This window comes from Lethenteron reissneri, chromosome 18 (genome assembly GCF_015708825.2).
Source record: "Lethenteron reissneri isolate LAM-NWPU_2019-01 chromosome 18, ASM1570882v1, whole genome shotgun sequence".
Classification (NCBI taxonomy): Eukaryota; Metazoa; Chordata; class Hyperoartia; order Petromyzontiformes; family Petromyzontidae; genus Lethenteron; species Lethenteron reissneri.
Window position 1 is genome coordinate 5,087,524 of NC_083796.1, and position 12,599 is coordinate 5,100,122.

At 42.6% G+C, this 12,599-nt stretch overlaps 1 protein-coding gene across 1 annotated transcript in view; it reads left to right on the forward strand.

Moving 5' to 3' along the window:
• The first annotated feature begins 467 nt into the window (after positions 1-467).
• The window catches only part of LOC133343745 (zinc finger protein 608-like), a 45,449-nt gene continuing 33,317 nt past the window's right edge, over positions 468-12,599 (forward strand). The window contains 2 exon segments of the mRNA XM_061553518.1: positions 468-2,957; positions 2,959-3,402. Of these exon segments, the coding sequence (XP_061409502.1) occupies positions 2,376-2,957; positions 2,959-3,402 (1,026 nt within the window). The 5' untranslated portion in view covers positions 468-2,375.

A 12,599-nucleotide genomic window follows, 5' to 3' on the forward strand; every position in this document is an offset into this window, starting at 1 on the left:
GTTACGGAACAATCTTCGTCTATAATAATAAAAACCCCGAGCCCGTAATATTTAAACAAAACCACCCGATTTAAAACCCAAGCTTTTCAATACAAACCACGGACACACGCGTGTCGCCTGCAAGGGCTTCACGCTTAACATTCAACGCACAAAAGCATCCACTGGTTGTCGTAACAAGAAGCCTCCGCTATACTTTATATCCTTTATGCATATCGGAGCTTTAACGATTACGCCTGTGTTCCAGCGGAATAGTTGCTGTGTCATTTGATTAGGGTTATTTCCTCCCCCACCACCCAACCCACCACCACCTCTCTCCTGGAAGCAGCTCTTTCTCTCTCTGGCTTCTCCCTCCTCCTCCTCCTCTCTCGCTTCTTTCTCTCTCTCGCTCTCCCTCCCCCCACCACCACCATCACCACCACCACCACCACGACCACAACCACGACGACTCCCCCTCGCCTTGGGGGGAAGCTCGTGTGAAAAAAGAGACTCGCAACACAAGCGCCCTCGAATGGAGCGGAGGCGGGTGGCGAGGATTTGGGGGGGTGGTGGTGGTGTGGGTTGTGGGGGTTCTAGGCCAGCCCTGACTGATGGGAAAACAGTTTAGCTTCGCACAGAACGTGGCCCGTGTAATGCATTATTAGCGGATACAATTATCACTGAGAGGGAATGCCCCCTTTAGTGCTTGTGTGTGTGTGCTTGTGTGTGCGTGTGTGCGGATAACGCTGTTGCTCAGACCGACGCGTCCGTGGATGTAAAATGAACTCACATCAGCAACTTTTGACCGTCTGACGTGCCGCGGGTGTCAACATTCCGACCTATTTTACTTCGCCGCTGTCTTTTTTACAAAGAAAAAAAAACGCGTGTGCGTCTGCGTGTGCCTCTCTGTGTGTGTGTGTATGTATATACCTTAAAACCTTTAAAACAACAGTTATTGGCTTCAAGCGCAACACACGCGCACACGCCGATTTTAGTGGCTTACCACCACCACCAGCACTACTCTTTCGCTCTCTCCCTCTCGCGTTTTTTTTCTTTCTCTCCCCCCCCCCCCTTCTCTTTTTCTCTCGATGTCGCCTTTTGATGTGGCATTGCTCTTGCGAAGACAGAAGATGAACAAGGTAACGGTTGAACAATAGATGCTTTCACTCCACGGCCATCGAGAGTGGCACGGAGCCAGACCGACATTTACAACAAGAAGTTTGTGTTCAACGAGACGGAGAAAAAGCGACGATTTGAACCGTGTTTGACAGGACTTGTTTAGTAGGAGGAGGGGGAAGGGTGGTGAAGATGGTCATCTTAGTTTATCACCGCCGAGTTTTCTTGGGATTGCAACCGGCGGTGTTCTTATTTGATAATCCTCATCGCGTGCTGGATGGATTAGCCGCCGCGCTTTTAAACGGAGGGTGGTGATACTTTTAGATATTTTTTTGTGTTATCTCCCACCTCCTCCCCCCCCTTCTCTCTCTTCTCTCTCTCTCCTCTCTCTCTCTCTCCTCCGTTCGTGTTTGTTTGTTTGGGGCGGCCGGAACCCGGCGTGGGAGAGACACCGCTGCGTCTGGTTATGTTTCTCCACACCGACTACTTCCACTGCGACTACTACGAACGCCGCCGCCACCGCCGCCGTGTCGCGTCCTGGACGCGCTGCATCTGCAGCCTCTCTGCTGCTGCTGCTCCTGTTTCTTCTTCTTCTCCTCCTGCTGCTGCTGCCGCTGCTTCATCTTCTCTTCCTCCTGCTGCTGCTTCATCTCCTGCTCCTGCTGCTTCTCCTGCTTCTTCTCCTCCTCCTCCTGCTTCTTCCACGTCCTGCAAGCGGCGACTGAAATCGTTTGTCGTAGCCGGGGGGGAACGACAACAACAACTGCTGCAACTGCAACAACAACTACTGCTGCTGCTGCTACTGCTGCTGCAACAACAACTACTGCTGCTACTGCTGCTGTTGTTGTGAATGTGAGGACCCATGGAGTTAAAGCGCACGGCGGCTGCGGCTGCGGTGATGATGGTGATGATGGTGGTGATGGTGAAGCAGCAGCAGCAGCAACAAACTTGTTAACGCGTTTAACGGTGACATGCTACGCGCTTGCAGGGGCGCCGCAAGTGCAACGCGCCTCGATCGCACTTGCTAAAGGCGCTGTTCGAATCGTTTTTACTCTCTCTCTCTCTCTGTTGTGTGTGTGTCTATCTCTCTGTCTGTGAGTGTCAAAATTTTTTTTTACCGGATCTAATTTGTCAGCATTTGGGTGGATTTACGTGTGTGCGCTGGGGGGGGGGGGGGGGAGCCGCTTGCTCAAGCTGTATTATTCAGCTTTTGACGTGCGACTGACTAATCGACATCATCAGCCCTTCATGGTGCCAGGGCTGCGACTGCGTTGGATACCAGCATGTCCGTGGTGAGCGGTGCTGCATTAGGGGAACCGAACCCGGTCGATGCTGCGTACGATAGTGGCGACGACTGGGAAATTGGCGTCGGAGATCTGATCATTGACCTGGACGCCGATCTCGAGAAAGACCGACAGAAATTGGAACTTGGCGGAGCAGGAACCCTGGTGGGCAGTGCCACCGCAGCCGCCGCTGGTGGCAATCGGAAAGAAGCAGCAACAGCATCAGCATCATCATCAGCAGCGGCGGCGGAGTGTGTAGCCACTACCGACTGTTCTGGGAATATTAATCCCGACATAGCAGCTGGGACATCTCTGACGGAGAGCATGAAGCTCGCTGCTGCTGCTACTGCTGCTGCAGTCATGCAGCCAACCCAGACGAGCCCCGAAAAGGGCGGCAAATCCAAAGTGAAGAGAAGCAAAAACTCCAAAAACGGGAGGAGGTCGCCCTCCTCGTCGTCCTCGTCGTCGTCTGCGGTGGCGGTGGCCACGACATTCGGCGGTGCCAAGAAGGTGGTGGTGGTGGTGGACGGGCAGTCGGTGCGATCCGGAGATGCGAGTGCATCCTCTCTCACTACCACCACCACCCACGACGACGACGACCAACAACACCATAAACACTTCATCCTCCAGCAACAGCAGCAGCAGCAGCAGGAGTAGCAAGGAGGAGAAGCCGACCCGAGCGGGTCGTGGAGGCTCCAAGAAGGCGGCGGCGGCAGCGGCGAGGAAAGAGAAGGAGGATGTGCTGCAGTGCGTGTCTGGAGGAGGGGCGCTAATCGGCGGCGGTGGTGGTGGTGGTGGTGGCAGCCCTCAGTTTCGGCTGGGATCAAAGGGAGGTCCTTGCCACAGCGACAGTCTCCCGGGCAACAGTGTCCTGAGCAAGGAGGTGTCATGCCGTCTCTCCGACTTGAGCAAGGCGACGAATCTCGACTCGGGCCTGCTGGGCAACTGCATCATCGTGAAGCAAGAAGACGACGCGGATAATGAAGACGTGCCCCAGCCCGCAGCCAAGAAAGTCAAGAGTGAAAAGGTGAAAGTTTTGTTTTTACTTGTGTTCCCTCCCCTCTCTCTCCCCAAGTTGTTTTTAGACACTGCTCTCGTTTGCTGTTATCCTTTTGGCCGTGATTGTGGGGTTTTTTTTTGGGCCCCCTCGGATGTCACAATTCAATGACAGTACCTGGGTGCCTCTGCACCAGCTGCCACTTTTTTGTGTGTGGATTTTGTTGTTGTGCAATCGATGAAAAGCAATTGTGGGATGAGTTTGTGTAGTGGAGGTGGTCATCCAATGTGTGTAACGCGATTTACCTGCGTTCCTTTCAAGTACAGTACTTATAGACTGTATAGGATTTTAAAAGTTACAGAAAAGTGCTTTTCTCATTTGCAATCGAGTACTTCAGAGTGGCAGTTTCAGCAATTGTAAAGTGTTAATTATAAAAAAAATGTTGAGATATTGATAAGCGAGCTGTAACATACTCTTAATTTAACCCACGTTGTGTGAGGACAACATGCCATTGTTGCATCGTACCGTATAACGTTTGCCTTGATGTGCAGTGATTGAGCATTGAACGTTATACAAAGTGATGCTATGTGTGTACGTAATGGAACGTGCCTGTAACAGAGTGCCTTACATGATTATATTCACATGAAAGTTGTGTAATAGCTGGAGGAGCCCCATTTTAGGAAACCAAGAACCTGTGGTGCTTACAGTGACTTTCTCTTCCAGCTGATTTATGGTCTACAGTACTTCAGGATTGAGGACGTGTATCAGCTTTATTAAGTTAATTGTAAAAATGGCACTGGTTAACAAGCTTGATTTTAAAAGGAGAAATTAACTGTGTTATAAACGTCCTCTGTCGATGGACAGGGCCATTGTTAACGTATTAATAGCTTTTAAGAGTCGTGAATACATTTTAATCTTTGACACATTTACCAAAATAGGACTTTTTGTTTTGTAATACGAGACACTTCAGTAAGATATCGCCAAGATACAGTACAGTACTTGAACCAGATTTCTGAAACTAGTACTTTAAATTAGAAAATATACTTTGCATTATAATATAGTGGTGTTGGTTGTGGAAATGCCAGGTAATCTCTGGGGTTTGTTTAGGCATACTGCTGTGTCTTGATAAAGGTGACATCAATTTAAACGTTGACCAGATAATAACTTTTTGTGGTTCAAAATCATGTTCATGGTATTTTAACAAAGTTGTACTATTTAAATGCGGCTGGTAATTGGAATTATGTTGAATAATTAACTCTTTTGAGAAAGTTTCCAAAGCAATTGCAAGTTTATTTGGTTAATGTTTGTGTAATGCAGTACCAACATGGACTTGGACTTTTGTACATGTGTTCAGTCAAACAATACTATAGTCAGCTAGATGTTTAGAAAATGCTGAGGTCAGCAGCTTCAGTTCCACTTATAGTAACAACATCCAAACAGAGCTAAACGCGTAAAACATTTTCTGGTTTCCTTTTCCCTTACGTAACTACTTACACTTTGTGGAAATTCGTTTTGCTTACAAAAATATTTTCTCTTGGCACAGTAGCCTCAAAGCTACAATTCTGTTGGCTGAAGTTGTTTCCTAAACTGCCAATAGTATTTGCTGGCCTTGAGCAACTTCAGACATGCTGTCACATGGTACCAGAGAGTAAAAGAAGGCATGTTGAGGTCATGATAAACATGCCCCTGTGTGTCTCAGAAAAGTGTTTTGTCTGGCAAAGTATCCCTCTGTAAGAGTTTAACAAAGTTGTACTATAGCTTTGTATTTTCTCTCTCACTCTCTCCATGCCATTACCCTCATGCCCATAAAATAAATGTCAATATTCAGTAATTAAGTCGTTGAGCATAGATGATATATTTAGCATAACTGCATGTAAATTGAGTACTCTATACAATGAAATGCAGCAGTACATCTCAAATATTCTCATATTTATATTTTTCATTTTGTTCAGCTTACTTTATTCACCTTTTAAAACTGCTAGTAAAAGGACCCCATTGAACTACTAGTTTCAGGTAAATTAAGTGATGTTGCGTGGTGGGTGAGGTTTTTTTTCGGTTGATTGAGTGGAAGAGTGAGGCATTTTGTGCAACACTCACTGGCGTGTTCGTTTGAAGAGCAGCTTTCAGTTGCACTTGGAATGTTGAGACGCTTTGCTGTTCTGTGAAACTCCCTGTCTCCTTGATCTGCTTGATAAGGGCACTCAGCCCCTTTAGCCACTTAGACAATAGGCACTTTCAGACTTTGCTTTGCCACTTATTGTTAGCAAATTTCACATTTAAGGCGTGATTCTTTTTTTTAACCCAAGGACATGTGTTTCTCATAAATGATGCAAAACACCCCTTCCTTGAGCAGCTGTTATGAGGTCAGAGCTAACATTTCAATATTAAAACACATTTTACATATTTAATTAGCGGTCACATTTGTAATGCAGTCAGGGTTGATATTTTAAGTATTCGATGTGTGTATACAGTGCATGATACAGAACAATTACTTGCTGTTGAAGTACACGTCACTGGATTGTGTACTGTATTTCAGTATATACTAATGTTACAGTGCTGCACTGTGATTGAACGCCCCTTACAATTACTCTCCTGCATAGAAAAATCATACTGTAAAGTACAATAGGAAAGTACAATTTAAGGTAATAACATTAATTTTACATGTTTTTTTTGATAAACGCTAAACACTTGGGCGGTGATCGAAAATTATTATTTAACAGCAATATTAGGTCTTTTTAAGAGTCGGCATACGCATCTTCCATGGTATAAACATGTATAATTTACAAAAAAATAACGTGTGAACACAGTAAGTGCTATATTCGCAAGATATGCAGACAAACTGTTGGTGAATGGGGACGCTTGCAATGCTTGTGCACAAGACTGGTGATGAGGGTAAGGTCGTAGGTGAGACGAAATGGCACAAAAACAGTGATAAATCTGGGAAATTGCTAAAGGGAAAATCTTGAAAGGTGCTGAAATCTTGCTTCCAGTTTCACCATCTGTATGTTGCTTGTCAGGTATTTCAGTTACGTTTCCCTTCCAAATATGTTGATCAAATACCAACCTTCAGTAAGGTTTTTTTTATGTCACCTGAATGAGAATTCCTCCCTATTTTTCTGATTAATTTATTGAAATACAATACAATGCAGTATTCAGTATCTTAAAGTGAATAATATTGCAAGCTGTATACAGTATTGTCTCTTAATTGGGACTGGTTAGAATCAGGATCAGAATCTTTATTTATCCTGGAGAAATCCGATGAGCTATGAAGCTCTTTTTCACAGATGTCCAGTAGGGGCGGGTCATAAAGTTACAACGAAAAACAATTCAATGGGCAAGTGGTGAGTCACGTATGTTGCAACAAGTCTGACATTAAAACAGTGCAGTGTTGCATTTTGAAACCCATTAAGCGCTTAATTTTGGTGTTGGAAAGATCTTCTTGGTTCTAAAGCTTGTTCCCTACGTTGGTGACTTTACCGAAAGAACCAAGAAGATGAATCCCTGCAGTCACGAAAGCTTTAAATTGTTGGAAAGATGTTAACTGTTGACCCTACATTTTTTCAAAGATCTGCAACAAACTCCACAAACCACAGTTCCTTACAGGACTTTTGTGTGGTTCACTATCCCCTCATTGTTTAAGATATGAAATCCTGTTAAGTTGTTTATGTACACCACTGCTTCATTCCACTGTTAGTCATGGTGGTTGTTTAATCATGCTTCACCACACTGGTCAGCGCAGAATATTTGTGAATGGGGAGGGTTAGTGGTTGAAGGGACAAGGTTGCATATTATTCACCTGGCCAGGACTCTAACTTGGGTGTCCAGCCAGGTTCGTTGAACAAGTGCACTCACCACTGCGCGATTATACCGTGACGCTAATAATATTTCGTATTGCGACAGTGCTGTAATAGTACGGAAGCCAATAAAGCATGGTCCGTACGTTGGTCATATTAAACGCAGTAGTTCAATATCGGTCACGTGGAATGAATTGGATACTCAAAATGTCCAGCGCTAATGAGCTCAAAAAGGCAATGCCTGGTGCCTAGAAAAGATTCCATTAAATATTTTACAGTAATTATTTTCATACTCGATTTTGTGATTACCTTGAGATTACCGAGGACTTGATTCAAGACGGGCAATGTGACAGTCACAATTTACTTTTATTACAGATTGTAAAGCATTGTAGGGACATTTTTTTTGTATAATTGTAGTGGTGATGTTAAATTGTCCTCTATCTCTAGTTTGTCCACAAATCTTCACCAACAATGAAGTCTACAGTAGAGCGCAAGACCGTAATACTGTGCAGTAATTCTGTAATTTGTATGGCTTTGTTGTGAATGTCAGTGTGGAAGGGTATACTAAACAAGCAAGACTGTGTTTTCACTGGCTCAGTTTTTATTAACTTAGACAGGGCTGGAACTATGGTGATCAAATTCTGTCTCTTTTACATAGGGTTGGTGACAATAACATGGAGAACTGGCCTCCTTATTAACTCTGGCTGTGTTTACACACACATCAGTTTTAATTACATCCGGTTTCTGAAACCAATCTGGAAACAGTTGTGGCACATTTACACAACGTTTTATTGCCGTGTTTTGAATCATTTTAAGTCCGCCTGTTCACTGAAGACAAATATAAAAGGGCTTCCAATGCATATTGACGAAAACATTTTCCTTACTGTATTCTATTTGTATAGATCATGAGATACGGGTGATATATGCAGCGCTTGGAAAACTAAATTAGCGTCATGTTTGTAAGATTTGTAATTGTACCTAAAGTGATTATGACCACCATCACTTCCAAGACATTCCTTCTCAGGATCTCTGTAATTTGATTTGGATTAAGAACAGTGCAATGCTTAATTGCAATGTATTATTTTGTTTAATAATATATTCACCTGCTCGTCTCCACACGAAACGGCGTTCTATTTCCTAACACTGTACAGTACGTCCACACTACAAACTCCTTTACTTTAATTTCATATTTTAAACAGGTTCTCATGGCCCACAGCCAAAACCTTGCTCTTGCTCTTTGCAAAAGTCATTTTTGTGGAGGCTGAGTTGTGTTTTTGCCACTCTACCATCCCTTCGAAGTCACCGTGATGCGAATAATATTTAGCCTCTTGATCCACTAGGAGCGGTTTTCACGTGTTTGATTTTGCACACTGGAGAGACACCGTGTACAAATGTTGCTGCGTGATGATCAGCTGCTTTTTCGGCTTAATATGATTTACAAAAACAATTATGATTTTCCAATACAGTGACAGGCACTTTGCATTACTACAGTTCACAGCAGAATTCCAATAATCCTTGAATCACTGTAATGTGTGGATCACTGGCGGTTCAGAACTCCTCCCCGTAATCCATGGTGGATAGAAACCGCTTCTGCAGACCACAAACCGCGATCCGTTGAAGTAGGTGGGGCAAGTGCAAAGCTGTGGGAGCATATCTGCAGGGAAAAGCAGGATTTATGTAATGTTTAAATGTTTATTTGTAGACATTGTTATTAGTTTTGCCATGGCGGTTCAGTAGAACATAATATAGGTTTATTTTTTTACTTGGATATCAAGTGATTTTTTTTTAACGAGACGATTTTTTTTCTCTATTTGGGTCTTAGAAAATTCAACCTAATCCGCTCATTTATTGTGGATTAATAAAGCCACATGCCTGCGCTTCCCCTGTAATCGATTCTTTTTTTGCACGGATGTTTCCTTCCATAATCTGCGGCTCACCACGTTTCTGTGAAATATTCGTGGATCATAGAACGATCCATGGATTATATGGTCCCTTCATATTAACGTAGGTTATTGGAGTTCTGTTGTAATGGTCTGTCTTTAGTGGGGACGTTATTTTGTCAAATGGACATTCAGTGGCATCGTCTACCATTTGAGATTACAGTATTGTCATTCTTCTATATTCATTAGGCATTTGAATTTGTGCTAACTGCTTGCATAGATAAACAGCATGCGTTTATATTCAACCCAATTGACCTAAGTAGGATCTGCGGTACTCAATACTCTTAACGACATCTTCACCAGCCTTGAATCTCGTCGCCATTATGCCCATCCTGTTCCTTGACAGCATTTAATACTGGTTGACTACAATGTAACATGACAAATATTAAAATGCCTACATGTTCAAAAGGTTGTAATCAATTGGATCCACAGCTACCTGTCTGACCGGTTCCAACTAGTCTCCATTAATAATGTCTTCTGAAAATATCCCTATTTATTAAGATGAATCCGCAAGGCTCTGTGCTCACCCTATCATGTTTTCCCTGCATGTGAACAATCTAGAAATCTAAAACGTGCACCCTGGCATTAATATTTTTGCCTATGATACAACCCTGATGGTCTCTGGAAGTCAAGGTATGAATTGCAACTACAGCTGTAACAGGCCTTTGATAATCTATAACTTGAGCTTAATGGCTTAAAGTTAGTCGTGCTAAAAAGGCCAAAGTCACATTCTTCGGCTACTCCAAGCCTAGTTTTCCCTGCCTGCGCATTGTGTCTCTGGACTCACATCCCATTGAACAGGTTGATAACTTTTACGTATCAAGGTGTTATATTGGATTCGAAACTGTCCTTCAAGACCCACATTAATACTTTGGCCTACACGAAAAAAATGTATTCCTCTACAGAAATAAAACAGTATCCCACCTCAGCTCCATCTTGATATTTTCAAAGCCATCATCATCCCTATCTTTTGCAATAGTGACATCATCTACCACCTCGCCTCTGAAACCACAAAAAAACATCTTGTTCCATTATACAACTCGGCCCACGACTTTGCCCTTGACGCTCTCTATTGAACACATCATTGTAACCTTTATATCACCTCCAATTTGTCCCCTCCCCCCACATCCAAAGAGACCACTGGGCTGTTTTCATCCTAAAAGTCCTTTTAAACAAATTTGCCAGATATCTAAATCACCTTCTAACCCGGCAAATTCCTCGCCGCAACCTCAGAAATACCTCCCCGTTCTTATTTAAAAATACCATACGTTAAAACTAGATTTGGTAACACGTCCTTCCACGCTGCTGCCCCAACGTTACTGGAAAGCCCTTCCCTCTCACCTTTGGCTTGCCTCCCTCCCTTCATTTCAAATCTACTCCGAGCTCAGAGTGCACAGTTCTGCGGTACCTGTACCCAACCTATTTGCGGTTACATTTTCACATTCCCCTTTAGTATGGTTGGCTACGTACGGTGCGAAAGAAGTTCAACATACACGCATATATGGTAATTTTAAAAAAAATTATCGTTATTTAAGCACGCTGTTTGCCTACACCTCTGACGCATTCTGTTTCGCTGTTGCCAGTTCCTCTGTACAGATCACTCTGCTGGTGTTGTTGTTGTAGTTCTGTGTTTATGCACCACTGATTTCCATTGCAAACTAGCTGGGTAACTGGCTAAACAACACTTTCCGTGTAGCAAATGAACAGTGATTGATTAATTTATAATAAGGCCACATACTCCCCTGCCGATTGTTGTATGTTTGTTTATATGTATGGGGAAAACATATATAACTTACAAAGAGTGTGCATACATATATTGCAAAAGAGTGCTTCTTTAAGAACACCACACTGCATTGGCATAATTTAGGCCACTACATAGTGCAGTATTTTATATCGACACACACACCAAGTAGGCCTAAAGATACGAATGTTTTGTATGCACAAATATAAACAAATTGACATCCTTGAATGGTGTTTTAATGACTGACCACACATCTACATTTGTTTGTATGTATGTATGGGTGCTACTGTGTATTAGCTGCCTGACTGAATTTACAGTGGCTCTGCTGTGGAGGTGTGTTCTCACACCTGTGGATCTATATTACAAGTCGGACTCTTAGTGTGGTATATGACATGTCTTTTTCCCCCCATCAAATATTACTGCGTAATATTTTTTGTAACTTTCTTTTCTGCGCAATACGAAAAACATTGCGCCAAATAATGAATAACTCGCACGTTTAGTAAACAAAAGGCATTTACAAATGCAGTACATTACTAGAAACACAAAAAGATGTGTTAGGAAAACAGGCATTTTTGTTAAGCTCTCTTAAAGATCATTACATGTTACGGCCATGTGGCTGTTTGGTGACGCAACTCTATTACGCCCTCCGCTTTAAATGAGGTTAAATCACGCACCCAGGAACTTTGGCACTCTTCCCACAACAACCCCATGAAATTCAAAACATTTACCTCTTGATCTGCATGAGGCCCTAGTTACAATAAGACCTGGGATGTAGGTTTTTTTTTGAAGTGCTAGCAACTGTTCCTGAAGTGCCTTGGGACATGTGCATGCATGTGCAACAACCTTCTGAGGTGGGTTTTTTTTACCCTCTTCTCTTACACATTTAGGGGGTTATTAACCTTGTATATAGGTCAGTAACTTCTTGCCTTTGGGCAAGGAGTCTTTAGGCAAGAAGTCGTTGGATTATTTTTCAACAGCAGCTTAAACTGTTTCCATTGGGCTTTTCATGCTTAAAGTCCACATGGGTAACTGCTGTTTACTCTCATGCCCGTTTTAAAAACTCATTGTTTTTGTTGGAATACCTGGCGTGTTCATTACATTCCACACTTGCTGGTGGTCAGAGTTACAATGTAACTTTATTTTTTTTTACAAAGTAAAGAAACCACTTTTTAAGCCTTTTATTTTTTCATTATCTTTTTGACACTTGTATTTCAGGTTTTTAACTGGAGTAAAATATAATTGTTATCAGCATCATTTGTAGCATGTTTTTACTTTATGCAGTATTTACATCGCAATCATATGAAAAACTTTGGCATTGCATGAACAAGTTTAAAGAGTAAATGGCATCTTTGTGAAAATTATTATTGGGATAATCCTTGTCTTATTAAAATGCTAAATCATGTAACAAATGTAATTTATTTCCGATGCAAAATGTTGCCAACTAGCATCAGGGGTTGATGTTTAATTATTTCTTGCAAGTGATGTTTGTTAAAAGCAAAAGAGCGTTAAGTCATTTGTTACAGTGAGAGCACAGCCAGCTAATTCTGCTGTTAACAAGTTAAAAATAATTAAGTAAGCAAAATTAAGTTGCAGCTACAAACATAACCCATTACAGTAGATGTTGCTCTTGATTTGGTAAATGTTATTCTAGACTGTATTGAGAAATAAAAAATACTACTGTACTGTCATTTCATCATCATCAGCCTTGATCATTCCACTGCTGGATGATGGCCTCTTCAAGCTGCTGACACC